The 16562-nt window shown below is 36.6% G+C and overlaps 1 protein-coding gene across 1 annotated transcript in view; it reads left to right on the top strand.

The window, feature by feature from the left end:
- Nucleotides 1–299: 299 nt before the first annotated feature.
- SKAP2 (src kinase associated phosphoprotein 2) overlaps nt 300–16562 on the top strand; it is a 203405-nt gene continuing 187142 nt past the window's right edge. Inside the window, exons 1-3 of the mRNA XM_033194401.1 lie at nt 300–762; nt 10170–10275; nt 10896–10921. Of these exons, the coding sequence (XP_033050292.1) occupies nt 696–762; nt 10170–10275; nt 10896–10921 (199 nt within the window). The 5' untranslated portion in view covers nt 300–695. The remainder of the gene's footprint in view (nt 763–10169; nt 10276–10895; nt 10922–16562) is intronic.

Raw genomic sequence — 16562 nt, 5'->3', positions numbered from 1 at the left:
GCTCCAGACTGGCTTCTCCGGGACGACTGGCGACTGGCGGAAGATGAGACTTCCTTACCTCCGTTCAATCGGACAAAGAAGGCCATGATAGTTTTGGACAACGGAAAATTCCTTGTGGGTTAAACTGCGGTGGGACTGAATGTTACGCAGAAGGCGTAATCGGAAAACTTCTATACACTGTGTATCACGGATACATTATTTTCTGGAATCCTGGAGAAACGATCAGCAGTTGTGGTGGCACCAGTACCAAAAATGGCTGTAAGGCGCTTGGGACGCTGGATCAGGTGACGCAGGATCAGGTGACGCAGCCTCAGTCCGCCCACTTCCCACCAGTGGCTCCTCCTCCTGCTTCCCGGCGTAGCGGTGGGCGTGGCTTGCCCAGAGGCTCGCTCTTCTGGGGCCGGGAGAACTGAGGAATACACATGCGCAGTTGGACCCCTCAGGCCCTTAGTGTCCCTTCCTACCCATCTCCCCGCCCCGACCCTCTGGGCGGGGCTGGGCCGATAGTCCAGCTGCTGCTTGCTGGAGATTCAGTGACTTCCTTATTGTGAGTGCTGGCCCGCCAGTGTCCCGACTCGTAGCCCCGCTGTTTTTATCCGGGCCGCTAGCCTGAGTCTAGGTCGCAGCCGCAGCCCCAACCCGTCGGTCACCTTTTCAGCGCAGGTTCTTTCCCCGCACGCCCTGCGCTCCCTAACATGCCCAACCCCAGCAGCACCTCCTCTCCATACCCCCTCCCTGAGGAAATTAGGAACCTGTTGGCAGGTAAACAGCGGGAAGGCGGCGGTAATGCTGTTGGGGCGGGGGCGAGGGAACGGTAAGCCGGTGGGGACAGAAGCACTCAGAGCCCTTATCCTCCATCCCCACGCTCCCTACGTCTTCTAGCCAGTGGGGTCGGCACAGGGAGGAGAGAAGGGTTGTTTCGTCTCAGAAAGGGAGTGGGCGTGTGTGTTGAAATTTGGTGCGGGGATGGTGGCGAAGCCCTTTTTGGTGGTCTACACAAAGGGATCAGGACGTTTCTGTGTGCATTGTGAAGACTGTGTGTGTGTGTGTGTGACAGAGGAGGGCGGGGGAGGAAGAGTGGTAGAGGGAGAGAATGATAATGAATGCTGCGTGAGCGGGCAGAAGGGAGCAGAAGTCAAAGAAGTAGTTCTTGGGTGGTCTGGCCAATGGAGGTAGAGGATGTAGAGATGCAAAGAGATTCAAAGAGATGTCAGAGCCACAGGTGTTAGGGGTTATGGGGTGAAAGAGTTTGTCATTTCTAAAACTCCTATTTTTCTTAAACATTAAACTCACTCACGTTTACAACTTTTGAAGAAGGTCTGGTTCTCAAATGGCCACTTGTCCCTAGCCTCAGTAATATATTAAAGCAAAAAAGGAAGGATATGTTAAAGTTCTACTTCCTGTGTGACACGATGAAAGTACTTCATGTTTGCACCCTTCTCTTCCCTTTTTCAGTTTTACATTACCATTTATAGGAACTTGTTTTAGGAGCTAAAAACGTGATTCTTCAGTAGCATTATGAATCCACTACTAGTTCATTAATTTTCTGGATATGGAGGTGTGTATGTTCACTGAGAACCAATAAAAATTTATATTTCTGTACAAGTTAGAAAATATATCTTTTCAAGGTAGCACAAATCTTGCCTATCTTAATGTTCTGGAATTTCAGCCAGGATTTATTTTGTCTTGTGTACGTCAGAATTCTGGAAACTGAATTTCGATTTTTAGTTTTAGATTCTATAAAATATTTATCTTTCAGTATTGTTCATGAATAACTAGATTACAGATTGCTTATTATAACTCTTAAAAAGCAACATCATCTAAAATGTGACATTTGAAATAGTAAGTTACTCCTATAGCAATGTGAGTCCAAATCTCCTAATATGCTGTTATTCAATTTTGGTGCTTGGCATTATTAATATGATAGGGAAATGAAAACTAAGTGTATGAATGTAGACTTATGTTTGTATGATTATGGTACAGTATGTTGAATGCATTTGTGGTGGGATAGCCTTTCACTCTAAGAAATGCTTGTTGTCATTAAAGGGTACCACTAAGGGAAATAGTTAAAGAAGTCTAAAGACTGACTTCAGGCAGCTTTATTACATCTACGTGACTACTGATTTTGTTTTACCACACTTAACATTTTTTGTTGTTGCAATGCTGGAATTGTTTATTTAGAATATTATTGTAATAACCAGTGCAGAAAAGTGTTTATCATTATTCCAAAAATAGATAAAACCATTTTCAGGATATTCTATGTCTGTATTTTTGAATTTAAGAACTAACATATAGACCTCTAGGTGCATGTTTAAAGCTTGGCAACTCCCATGGTACAGTTTGTTATTTGGATCCATAATCATACATCACAGATAATATGATATGTAGGTCATGAGAACCTTTATTCTCTTCTCCCCATAGATCACAAGTATTTCATGTGGCCCTTATTTGTGTAATTTAACTAAAAACTCAAAATTACATATTTAAATTATCTGCCAATGCTAATTTCCGATATATTTCTGCCTTCTCTCTTTAGTCAGGTAATACACTAGCATAACGTCTGAAATTATTTTAAGGTCCTTTTATTGACATTTTCACTATTTTATATTATTAAAGCAAATCACATATTAAAACACATGAAGTATTAAAAACAAATATTACAATTAAAACTTTTGGAATTAGAAACTTGAATTACACTTTATTTTCAGAGGATATTTTCAAGAAGTATGGAAGTGAGTTGGGGCGTATTTATATTTAAAGAAATTTAACAAATCAGTGTTTTTTGGGTTTTTAAAAAACTTATTTGGAAAATTGTTAACATTTTATGTTTGACTGTAATTAAAATCTTTTTTGAGGTAGAGAAGGCTTCAAGAATAGGTGCTGTCAGCAGTTATTTCACGTATTTCATCTAAAAATATTGTTGGCATTGTACATGATTCTTTTCATAATTCAAGTTTATTGGGTAAGAGTATATGACTAGATTTAGAGTAACTAACATTATAGAAGTATTTATATTGGTTTGAATATTAGAGATATTGCTGGCTTATTTGGCATATTTCTTTGAAACTAAGGAGATATTGGTAATGGTGTTGTAGTTAACAGTTGAATGCTCTTAGAATGCATGGTACTATGCTAGAATTCCAAGATAGAGAAGATAAGGAACTAAACTTTTCAGGGGTTTAAAGTCCTTTGTTTTCAGAAAGAATATAAAATCAAAAGATAATGACTGTTAAAATAATGTTGTTTAGATGTATCTGTTTGTGTTCCGTATGCCTATTATCTAAATCATTATATGTCATGTATTGTTTGAAATCTCACCTGCTTAAAAGGGAAGGTACTCAAGTGTGTTCTTATTTATTATTTTTCTTTCTTTTTATTTTTCTGTCTGATTGTGGCAGTTCTATGCTATACTTTCAACATTTGTTCCCTCTCCCTTCCTTCCCCTATAAAAAACATTCCATAGAAATGTAAAAAAAAAAAAAAAAAAGGGTTGTTATTGTTAACTCACACGTGTTGTGTAAAGATACCATTGAAAAAGTAGCTATCTAGTTTGATTTTTAGTTATATTTTCTGGGAGTCAGTCTTGAAGACCTATGCTTTTTATAAAATGTTGATTATTCTTCTGGTTATATGAACAGAAAAGGACTTACAGAATTTCATTGTTGAAAGCAAATTTTGAGCTACCATATGCATTACAGGCAACCTTTGATTTTTTTCTTTTCTACAACAATGGAAGAACAGGTTTAGCCTGGATAATTGAAATCAAAGGACAATCCCAAATCTTGTCCATTTAATCTTCTCTCACATCCAAATATTTTGACTAGGACTAGCAGCAAGAATAATCTTGATTTATGTGATTTTTTTTTCTCTAGACAGGCAAGAAAGTAAGAGGAACTAGAACCACTTCCCTCCAGCCTCCTTTATTTGTTTAATCACCCTTTAAATAATGGTTTTTTAGTGGCTTGCAATCAGATATTCTCATTCATCCTCATTCATTTGTTTTAGGACAACAAATTTTAAAAGGAAAGCTCTAAGAAGATGTTATTTTCTGTTTACTAAATTAGCAAATGAAACCATTGTTAAAAGAAGAAAATAGTGATTGTTAGTGCTCTGAAAAATGAAACCAAACCAAACAAACAATAAATAAAGTGGTTATATAGTTTCTGCAAAGTGATCTTGAGGTTTTGTTCACATAGCAGTCTTGATTAGAAATACCACATTTTCCCTACTGGGAATTTTTAGAACATTAAAAATGTTTTTCCCACACACTATGTGTGAAGATAATCAGTATGTTTAGGGGACATTGATTATCTTCACACATTGATTATAATGTATGAATTTTTTTCACACAATATTATTTAGGGTATATAATCAGTCCCCTAAAGGGATTCCTGTAGGGGCACTAGGTGAAGATTACAATTTATTTGAAATAGAGACAGAATTTTTTCAATGCTGAGTATATTACGGTTTGATTTCCACCTTTCCAAAGTTCCATTTATAATTTGGTCAACATTTTGGTTTTATTTTTCCTATGAGAATTATTTATGGTGTATCTAGTATCTCATAACTTCCTTCTGGGACATTGGCTGAGTATGTAAAGGGAAGAGTGCCACCTACTGAGTCACCAGTAGTCACCTACCTCCTTAGCACCTGGATTTTCCTGTGGAGCAAGAACAAGCCTGCCCCATCTGGGCAGCAATCACTAAAGAGCATAGAGTTGATATGAGAACATTTAATCTCAAAATGAAATCTAGTGTACCTCCAAGATACTCTTTTCTGGAAATAGGAATATATGTAAATTAAGGGACTAGAGGTTTATAGAGATTTTTTGTATGGGTTAAATAATATAGATGAATTAAGATGTGGTGTTAGGAAAGTTATTTGCCTATTTTAAGTATATAATGTCCTACTTTGTCTTGGGAGGAGATCTTTTGGCATGGCTGTCCATTGAAAGTATTTTCATCTCATTGCTATATAAGGCTCTTGATATTATGTACAGTTTTTATAGCTACCCAATCCAAATTATCATTGGTTTTCTTAAAAAATGAGAATCTAAACATATTAAAAAGTTAGCATTATATGAAAAATTTGCAAATGGGCTTATTGCTCCTGTTACCAGCGTTTAAAGTATTACTAGAAAGAAGGTAGACACAATAGCGTAGGAAAAGCTGCTGGTGATTTGAAACACAGTTTAGTTGTCTCTCATAAATTTCAGATTAAGTGTCATATATGGGTGATAAAAGTGGCATAGGCTAGATTTTATATACTCATTATTCACTTAGTTTGTCTTTTTCAATTAAAGCTAAGTCTATCTTTTTCATTCCACTGAGTTTGCATTTCTTTTTCAATCACATTCTGAACACATTACAATAGATACTGCCTAAAAGTGAATATAATGTAAATCTCAGACTAATGTGTTATTCACTGTGGCTTCTTTGAAAATGTGTGGTAAAAAGATTTTGATTATTGTAAGGTGCTATTTATCAAGAGTCATCTTTTAGCGGTTGAAAGATGTTCAACCCTACGTTTAAACAGCCCAGCTTTCTATCAAAATATATCATTTAGCTTCCCAAAGTCAATTTTGGAAATTTTGTCCAATGATTGGATTGTAAGACTCTGGTATGTTTTACCCACTGTACCATGAGAGCTCTTGTGCCAGTTCATGTCACCTTTTCCATGTTTGAAAAGTCCACAGTTCATCTGCAACCTGTAAAAGCACGTGCTGAGTAATCAGGGAAGGACATCAGTTAGAACAATCAATAACTTTTCAATTAGCCATATTCCAACTTTGGGCATTTGGCTCCATTGATTTGCATGTGCCCAGTTTAATTGCTTTTTATGTTTTCATCAGTAGCCGTTTGGTCAGAGCCATACCCTGGTTTAACAGAGAAGAGCTTGTCTTTTTTTTTTTTTTCCTAACGGCAGCTTAGATTCTAGGCTAGGATCCCTATCATATTAAGTTTGGTGACAGCACATCTCAGTGAAAGCAGAGAGAAATCTGGCCCAATTCACAATGTAGAGAGAGATGTGGAATTAAGTTAGTAAGGCCATTGGGGGTGCTGTGTGATTGGTTTTACCTTTATTTTATTGATCTGCGGCTGAGCATATGGTGGTAGATTCAGCTCAATTCTTGCCCCCTCCCCCATACAATTCAGGCCATCATGGAGGCTGAGTGTGTTTATATGCATGTGCCAGGAGGTATTGGGTGATTGGAGGATTAGGCAGGAAGAAGAGGTGTTACCTTTGTGACTTGTTTTTAACCTCCAGTCTGCAAGCCATATTCTAGGCTGTTTGATAGCCGGGGGTGGTGAGGACAAGTGGCCAAACTGCTTTTCAAGAGTGGGAACCTGTGCTAGATATATATCCAGAAGCTGAGAGTTATTTTATCATTTGCAAAAAAACGTAAACTGTTCTGACCTAGTGTAGTTCCCCCTTTTCATTATGTGATCTGTGTAGAAGTTGGTAGAAAGCAGTTAGTGTGTATGTTAGATACTTGTCCCAACCACTGGCGACTCTAGGGAAAGGTGGGGTGACTGTTTTTTAGGAGGTCTATATGTTAAAAGGGGGAAAAAAGGAAAATTGGAGTACTATTTAGTGATTTGGTGTGTTTGCCTCTTAGGGGTCTCCATGGCAATTGAGAGATTTCTAACTTAAACTGCTTAAGATTGCTGAGCCAGTATAGGTCATCTTTTAATTTTGTTTTCAGACCTTGACATTTATCGACAGAGCAGTTGTAAATCTGATCTTTTCAGAGGCCTTCTCCCCCAGATCCTTACAGCTGTACCATGAGATAAGGTTTACTCTTGACAGTGTTAAGGTGTAATAGTAACTAAAATCCCATCACATTTACTTTCACCATAACTTTTTCCTGCTGATGACTTGGGCTGGGGTGGAGGCTGATGGAGATAGGGGTAATTCTGGGGTTAAATGCAAGCGGTGCAGACCCTGCAATATATTTGGCTGCTGGCCCGGAGGCAGGAGGTGGGGGTTGGTGGGGGTAGTTAGACCTGGTAGTTAAACCCTTTCCCGTGGGCCCAGAGTGGGCCTCCCACGCTTCTCTCCCGTGGCCAGTATGCGTGAGAGTGTGAGTTGAGCCCCTCCCTCTGAGGAAGAATTCTAAAAACCGGGCTAAGAGTCGAGCGAGGGAGGCTGACCTTTTCTTGTAATTAAATTACTGCGTTTCCCTGAATTACGGGCAGTCAGGAATGGTGAAATCTACATATTAACCGAGGAACACGACCCTCAAAGGAAGGTAGAAGAGGGCTAACGCTCTTGTTAGTTTACTGTGCTTGCTAGTTTACCGTTTGCAGGGCTATTTAGAGCACAATAAAACGCTTCAAATCTCTTCTCCAACCAGCCAGAGGAGCACTTGATTCGCCCAAGACTTTTATTGCTCGCTTTTGAAATATTACCCTGGCTCTGAGCTGCAAAGCCACAGATCCAGCCCCATTTGTCTGGCGAGGGCGCTGCCCCAGACCTGGCTCTCCATGCTCACAGCTCTGCCTGAGAGAAACCCTGGGGTTTAAATGTGCGTGTCACTGACAGCAGAGCTGGAGCATCTCGCAGCCCTACAACTTCTTTGCTGCGCTTGGTCTGTCTTTGCGTTGCGAGGTCAGGATCGGTGTGTTGTTCAGACACCAGCCGAAGGCCACCGGCATGTCTAGGAGTCTCCTGTGCCTGGAAGAGGCTGGTTTCATTCGATTCTAAAAGAAACGGGTAAAGTGTAGATTTTAAGAAATAACCTAGGTTTCAAAAGCTTAAAAACCAACCAAGTCTGTGGGCAATCAACAAACTAAAATTATTTCAGGAACTGCTTCCAGTTTAAAGTTTTTTTTTTTTTTTTTGTTTTTTTTAGCAGAGCAGTTTCTACCCTCTCCACATCACCTTTGAGAAATAATCACGAAAAAGTCACTGTTTATTAAATAATTTTAGTTGCTTTAAACCTTTTCTGGGAAAAGCTTAGGAATAAGTATGTTTAAAAAGGCTACTCTTTAAAAAAAAAAAAAAAAGCCCATACCAAATCTCTGAATTTCTGCCATCCTTGAAAATTACCGATTCTTCCTGCAGTCGCACATTCTTTCAAAAAAAATACTTTGTCATAAAATAGTAACATGGATCAGTATTTTAAAACATGTTTGGGGGCGTTAGCACTATGTAGAGTATTTATTGCATCCTTTTTTTCTGAGTTTTTATAAAACTGAAATGGCCTTTTAAAGAAAAAACTCTTGGGGGCAATTTATTGTTATTACTTCCAGAGATAGAAAATAGATTGTTTGTTTAAACTTGGATTGTATAATGAAAATGTAAAATAGGCAATTAAATACTCATGGAAGAAGGAATCAAAGGCAAACATTGAGTGAAAATAACACTAAGCAGACTATTCCCCGGTCATTGGGCCAGTGATTCTTCCTATTGAGTCTGGTTGGAAGAAGAATCAGCAATAGGGATGTTGCTTTTTCCCTTATTCCACTTTCTTGCAAAAGTTACTGTAATGATCTCAGGGGAGCCAGTGATCTTTCCATTTCAGCTAATGTCTAAATGTCCAAAGGTTGCTTGCTCTTCTGGATACAAAATTTAAAGCGTTTAGAGCAGTATGCTTCTTTGTAAGTTTTGTTATTTTGAATTCACTTTAGAAGTCTGTGTCTAATTTGCACTGGTACTAGATTATGTCTCTATGTCCCCCTCATCAAAATATAACTCAAAGAGAAGCTGTAACATTTGCTTTCATTTCATTTTGATACTTATTTTTTTTAACACATTAGTTGTTAATATAACTCAAGGAAAGGGAAGCTGTGACATTTGCTTTCATTTCATTTTGATACTTATTTTTAACACATTAGTTGTTAATAGACTTCAAACCATAAGCTATTTTTTAAAATTATTACAGTATTATTAATTCTTTTACTTGTCGTATTGACTTAGTGAAAAATTACCTTTACACATTTATTATGAATGTATAGAAGTTTAATCAGCTTTCCTCATTGGATCAAGATACTTTTGTAATCAAGAATTACAAACATTCTATCCCATATACTAGGTTTTAAATGGTTAATTGTAAGTACAGTTGAGAGATTGTTTACTATACTACTTTGAATTATTTATACGTAATATTATTATGTTTTGATGCCATACAAAGTAGTTAAGGAAAAAGAAAGTAAAACATATATCCATTCCATATGAAATAATCAATGATTTGTAGCCATGCCTACTTAAACACCTTTTAATGATATCCTCCATATTAGATATTTCAAAATGAGCTATGAAATTCTGAAAATAAAATTAAAATTGCACAGTATTTCATGAATAAGAAGAATGGAACTAGTATAAAAATTAAACCTGTAGTGTAAAAAAAAAAATTTTACACTAGAGACTCTAACCAGACAACACCATAATTTAGAAGTTTACTAAAATTAAAAAAACAGAGGCTATGAGGGAATGTTATATGAAGCCATAGAAATCTTATTTCTTGGTAACTATATTTTTATATAGTGCAATAATTTATGTTTGTACTTCTTCCTTAAGAAATAGTTCAGGTGGTAAACCACGGCATGAAGCAAGAGCTCACAGAACTACACAGCTGGTTATCTTTTGTATTTGAGGGTAGTCAGAATGAGTGGGTAGGTACGAAGGAGGAGGGCTTGATTTGGGAATCTTGGCTAGAAAATTGGATTTTCTTTTTCCTTTAAAGCATTACATGTTGGATATACCTGAAAATTGATTATTCTAGGGAAAACAGACCCTTGCCAGAGACATTAGCTTATATTGACATAATATATGAATGACGTTTTCACACAGGAACTTACAAAATACTAGAAAAATGATATTAACACATGCATAAAAACTTGGTGCTTGCTTCCATATAAAAGAATTGGTACCATAGTTTATTAAAACTTGTGTGCTTCTTTCTTGTTTAATGATGCCAAACATCCAAATAGTATTTGCTGTGGTAAGCATAACTACAACATACAAATTTTATTAGCTAAGTGGTGATCAGATTTGTTCAACTTAGTATTTGAAACATACTTAAACTGTTACGCTTTGGAATGATAAATATAACAAATTGTACAGGTATTAACACTTATGTGTAGAAACAATCATTGTCCTATTTATCTTCACAAAACCTTTCTTTCTTATAATTTGTATCCTGTTTCTTATATTGCATGGTTTAGATGTTGAAACATTTGTAGCAGACATACTGAAAGGAGAAAATTTATCCAAGAAAGCAAAGGAAAAGAGAGAATCCCTTATTAAGAAGATAAAAGATGTAAAGTCTATGTAAGTCACTTACCTTTTCTTTACTGATTTCTTACATAGAAGCAGTTTTGTAACTAACATTTAATAAGAAATTGATTATTATGGAGTTAAATTTTTAATGTTCTAATTTAATTGGTGTTAAGTATTTTTAAAGGGCAAAAAATAGATTTCCACTATATAGTTTTTAAACACAGATATGCTTATAATACCCTTCTTGATTATGTATTTTTCTGAGCATTCTAGCAGAATTCAACTGTTTATTTTGATTATCTGAGGGTATATTTGGTTTAAATGATAAGACAAAGGTAAATTGAGGATTTTAATATACAGAAAATACCTCAGACACTGAAGAAAGAGAATCCTTTTAATTGTTACTACTTTAAATGAATAAATGTAATATATTTACATGTCATAGATATTAAGATATGTCCTCATTTTACTACTGTACTTAGATCTTTAAAAATTATTTTAAAATTTTAAGCATTTTGGAATTGTCGTTTCAGGACAGGAATTAGTTTTTTCTAATGTATATCTAGGTGTGTATTTTTAATATAGATTTTGGATTTTAATTATTGTTACTGATTAGACCTTGTTTTGATTTTTCAACCTCATTTAAAAATATAATGTTCTTTATTTTGTAGCTATCTTCAGGAATTTCAAGACAAAGGTAAGTTTTTATGTTTGGCAAACTTGAAAGTTTTTTTTCCTCTGTGGAGATTTCAATAGGATAATCTAACATGTACCGAAATTTGATAGCTGGAATCAAAATTTAGATTTCTATGATGTGTACTTAGACCTTCAAGATGAGAGTGCTAGCTCCCCCTGCTGAGAAGAAAATTAAACAGTATATCCAGAATTTACTCTGCACAGTCTTCCGATGCAGAAATCTTATGCACTTAACATTCTTAGGTTTTGTGTTTCTTAGAATACATTGTGGCAGAAATTTGTCAGGAAAGGTGAAAACTTGTAATTACATGTGGAATAACTTGGTGAAGCAGAGGTGAGATATTAACCCACTGCCATTTAACACTGCAGAGTTTATTTTATAGTGGTAGGAGAAGGGCCTGTGGCTGAGTGCTCACAGGTAATGTTTTTGAAGGATGTTTTGAAAACAGTATAAATTTTTGTTTGAGAACAAACAACATCTTTTTCAAGTGAAAGTTTTTATTTTCCTTGTGGTTATTTTGATATGAATACATAGGGGCCACAGACATTTTTTAAAGAAGGGAATTCAGTTTCATTTTTTTTTGAAATATGTGAGAATGCTGATAACCTGATTGTCTCCCTCTAGATTTGCGAGACACTGCTTAGCAGACTGAAAACCAGATCAGGAAAGGTATAGGAACTTCCTACTACTTTATATATTCAATTCTTTAAGGGAAACTGGATGTGGCCCTTACTTCCATGATACTTATTCATAGGTTATGATGTATAGCTTGTGGATACTGGTGTGAGGGTCACAATATAAAGTTAGTTAACCTCCATGGAGCTAGGTTCCGGATTTGAGAAAGACACACAGTGTGGCATCTTCTAACTGAAGCTAAGAGATCCCAGAGTAAATCATATTTGTGCCAACTAATAAGTGGGAAGGTGGTAACAGTTTCAAATACAAAAGAGTTAACCAGACAAACCTAAAATCAATTAAAATCAAGTCACAGTTTATTTTCACATTAGATCATCAAGATTGGTATGATTGAAGGGAATGAGAAGAGATTTTTTTTCATATTAAGATTTTTAACACTTAAATAAAGAAATGAGCAGGAAACTATTACCTGCAAGTACCCACTTTTTTTGTGCTCTACAAGAAATCCTAATCTATGGGTTTAATTCTGCTGCATTTTGTTTAGATGAATGTAGAAATGAATTTATGCATTTTAATTATGATAACTTATATAGTATACTTTATGGAAGAATATTAGATAGCAGATTCTGCCTCTCTTAAAAGGCATATTATTTCCAGTGATTATTGAACTTCCATTGTGCTTTGCGGTTTAATTATTTGTACATTTAAAATTTTTAAGCTAAAAAAGCATGATATGAAGCAATTGTGTAATTGCATATGGATCAGTAATAGTGTAGAAACTTTCCCTTTGGTATTTTGTTTTAGAATTCGTTCAGGTGTGTGGATATTAAAATTACATTACTGAGATACATTCTTTGTCTCTAAAGAGAATGGAAATTTATATAGTATTTGATAGAAATTGAAAAATGAGGCCGGGCGCGGTGGCTCAAGCCTGTAATCCCAGCACTTTGGGAGGCCGAGACGGGCGGATCACAAGGTCAGGAGATCGAGACCACCCTGGCTAATACGGTGAAACCCCGTCTCTACTAAAGAATACAAAAAACTAGCCGGGCGACGTGGCGGGCGCCTGTAGTCCCAGCTACTTGGGAGGCGGAGGCAGGAGAATGGCGTAAACCCGGGAGGCGGAGCTTGCAGTGAGCTGAGATCCGGCCACCGCACTCCAGCCTGGGCGATAGAGCCAGACTCCGTCTCAAAAAAAAAAAAAAAAAAAAAGAAAAATGAACATAAAATAGGAGTTCAAAAAGCATAGAATTGAGGGATTGCTCATAATCATTTTCCTCTCAATAAGTCATTTGTAGTTCAATACTGCTGTATTGAGTTAACTAATTACGAAGAATGCCTATTCAAAAGTAAGCCTGTAGATGAATTAGGTGTATACCTTGGAGAAATTTGAGCTGTGTACTTTTATGCCATTGTATACTCAAAGTATATTCAGCTTTGTTCTAAAAAGACTATTCCTGTACTTTGTTAGGCATAGTAAAGGGTACAGACCTAATAGTTGCAAAGTAATTATTCAAGATATAGTACATCTCTTTTTAAAAATAGGAATTTATTTTCAGGTCTTTACATTGAGTAAATTCAATTCTAAGTATGTTTTGGGAGTGTTGCCTTTTCTCCACCTTGCATTTTCCCCTTGAGGTTTTGGATTATCTTTATACAAGGAGGTCTGGGCAGAATTCCTTTTGGCTGTTTTCTGTCCTTTCTCTTCCCTCTTGTCTCTCTCTCTCTCTAGTCAATGTAGGGTCGCACTGTGAACATAACCTTTTTCCTCCTTTCTACCTTTACACCTTTATTTTATTTACATATATGTATATATATATATTTTTTAAATGACAGTTAAGTATCATTTTGATGTCACTATTGGTGGGAAAAAAAGGACCAGGTAGAGAGTTCTTAAATAAAAAGAGTTAATGCAGATTTATTCATATTTAATAAGTTATTAATTTCTCTAATGCACACAGATGTGTATCATCCTTCTTTACTTTCCTCACAAATCCTTCCCTTCTACTCTATATAATCTCCCATCCTGAGATTTAACAATACAGATTTTACAGTTTGAGGTATTTCTTTTAAGACAGGGTCTCACTCTGCCTCCCAGGCTGGAGTGCAGTGGCACCATCTTGGCTCAGTGCAACCTCCGCCTTCCAGGCTCAAGTGATCCTTCCACCTCAGCCTCTGGAGTAGATGGAGCTATAGGCTCTTGCCTACATGCCCAGCTAATTTTTTTTTTTTCTGTAAAAACGGGGTTTTGCCATGTGTCACAGGCTCTTCTCTAGTTCCTTGGCTCAAGAGGTCAGCTACCTCGGCCTCCCAAAGTACTGGATTACAGGCGTGAGCCACCCTGCCTGGCTGTCGAGTCTTAAAATTTAAAATTAATTGAGTTGATATGGTAGTTGAAACACTAGGCTGCATAGATCTTAGGATTTTTTTTTGATATTTCCATTTTTTTTCGGTGAGAATAGTTTACATTGGTAGAAATTCATTTTATTACAGTGGTTTCTAGTTATTGAAGCTTGTGTATTAAGCTAATTTTTCAATTGTTTATATTCATTTCCATAGAAAGCTATTGTTTTACAACCTTCTTTTTCATTTAATTTATTAAAATTCTTCTTTTATTCTTATATGTGCAAGTCTTGATTCCTCTATTGAAGAGATCTGACAGATTGCATCTTTAGAATAATTGTCAGCTGATTTTCTAAATTCCTTAATTTTACTTGTACTTAGGAAAGATTTGAATCTAATCAGCTAGAACACGTCTTGCTTAGTTTAGTCCTTGTTATTCATTTGAAATATTACTGGTTTTATCTAGAACAGATACTTCCTTTTTATATCCTTCAAAGTATTCTATGTAACAGAATAACCTAGTTTCTTTTTTCTTTTCTTTTTCCTTTTTTTTTTTCTTTTTTTTGAGATAGGATCTCATTCTGTCATCCAGGCTGGAGTGGAGTGGTGTGATCATGACTCACTGCAGCCTCAGCCTCCCTCAGCTCCTTTGGGAGGCTAAGGTGATCCTTTTTCCATCTTAGCCTCCTGAGTAGCTAGGACTATAGGTATGCTGCCTGTGCATTGTATTTTTTTGTAGAGATGAGTTTTCGCCACATTGCCCAGGCTGGTCTTGAACTTCTGGGCTCAAGAGATCCACCCGCCTTGGCCTCCCAAAGTGCTGGAAGTTACAGGCATGAGTCACCGTGCTCGGCCAACAGAATAACCTAGTTTCTAACCTTAGTGTTTTACTTGCAATATTGCCTCATACTATAAAGTATCCTCCGGAATTTAGGCTTCATGCACTGGAGTTATGCTATGTGATTATTTCAGCATTGTTCTCCATCACATAACAAGGTCATAAGTCTCTTAATGTGACTTGAAATAATTATTTTTGCAATGAGAATATATTACTATTTAGTAAATACTGTTATGGACTATTAACTAGAATTTTCTAATACTGTATATATTAAGTACATGATAAAAAAATTTTGCCTATAGTTGTGTCTTGATCATGTATTAGTCTCGGTTTTCTCCAAAGGTGATTTAGGTGTGATTACTTTCTTTATAGACTGATTTACTGAAATAAGATAATGTGAAAGTAGATAGTAGGTGTTTAATAAATACTATTGCATATTTTCAGATTCAACTTTATTTGTCAAGAAGATTTAAGTTAATCTTGATTCATAAATTCAGTTTTCAAACAAATTTGGGGGGAAAATTATCAATTATTAAAAGAAGGGCATATTTATTAGCATTAGTCAAATATTTCATGAGACTTTTTTTTCAAATTTGTAAAATATTAATGTCTACAGTTTTGTTTTGTTTGTAATTTTTTTTGAGATGGAGTCTCACTCTGTTGCACCCAGGCTGGAGTGCAGTGGCACGATCTCTGCTTACTGCAACCTCTACCTCCTGGGTTCAAGCGATTCTCCTGCCTCAACCTCCCGAGTAGCTGGGATTATAGGCATCCACCACCATGCCCGGCTAATTTTTTGTATTTTTAGGAGAGACAGGGTTTTACCATGTTGGTCAGGCTGGTCTTGAACTCCTGACCTCAGGTAATCTTCCCACCTTGGCCTCCCAAACACTGGGGTTACAGGCGTGGGCCACTGTGCCCGGCCTGGTGTCTGTAGTTTTGAAAAAGGGGAATATATTGCTTCAGGTGCTACAGCTAAAAAGTCTCATTTTCTCCTTTAAAAATCTTTTTGCTCTAATTGTCAAAAAAAAAAAAAATAGATTTTGCCTTAATATTTTATTGATATTGTAAAATATGCATAGATTTACTTAGAAAGCAGTTTCCTTTTACCTTCTCACTCATACTATTTCTTAAGTTTATTAATGGACTAAGAATAGCAGAATAAGAATAACAGAAAAGTCTGAAGTTTGGATGATGTTTAATTTCCTTTTTTTACCGTTCCTAACATAGTGTGTTTTCTGTTGAATGATAACTCCACAATGAAATCTAAGGAAATAATTCACAGCTTTTTCCTTCTACCACCTACCCCCACCATTGGCCTTCTACAAATGTCTTTTTTTTTTTTTTTTTTTTTTTTTTTTTGAGGTGGAGTCTCGCTCTGTCGCCCAGGCTGGAGTGCAGTGGCCGGATCTCAGCTCACTGCAAGCTCCGCCTCCCGGGTTTACGCCATTCTCCTGCCTCAGCCTCCCAAGTAGCTGGGACTACAGGCGCCCGCCACGTCGCCCGGCTAGTTTTTGTATTTTTAGTAGAGACGGGGTTTCACCGTGTTAGCCAGGATGGTCTCGATCTCCTGACCTCGTGATCCGCCCGTCTCGGCCTCCCAAAGTGCTGGGATTACAGGCTTGAGCCACCGCGCCCGGCTACAAATGTCTTAAGCATGTTTGAAATGACGGGACCTATAGTAGTAGAAGTATATTTCACAGGCAGTGCTTGAAAAATGGTATTCTTATTTTAAAGCTCTGCACCAGTTTCGTGCCAGAAGTTGTCTTCAGTATTTTCATGCTGTAAATTAGCCCTCCTACTGTAGAAGAATTATGAGGAGAA

The sequence above is a fragment of the Trachypithecus francoisi genome, unplaced genomic scaffold (assembly GCF_009764315.1).
Source record: "Trachypithecus francoisi isolate TF-2019V2 unplaced genomic scaffold, Tfra_2.0 Lachesis_group4, whole genome shotgun sequence".
Taxonomy (NCBI): Eukaryota; Metazoa; Chordata; class Mammalia; order Primates; family Cercopithecidae; genus Trachypithecus; species Trachypithecus francoisi.
Note: the sequence above shows the minus strand (reverse complement) of the source record. Positions and strands in the feature narration are given on the sequence as shown.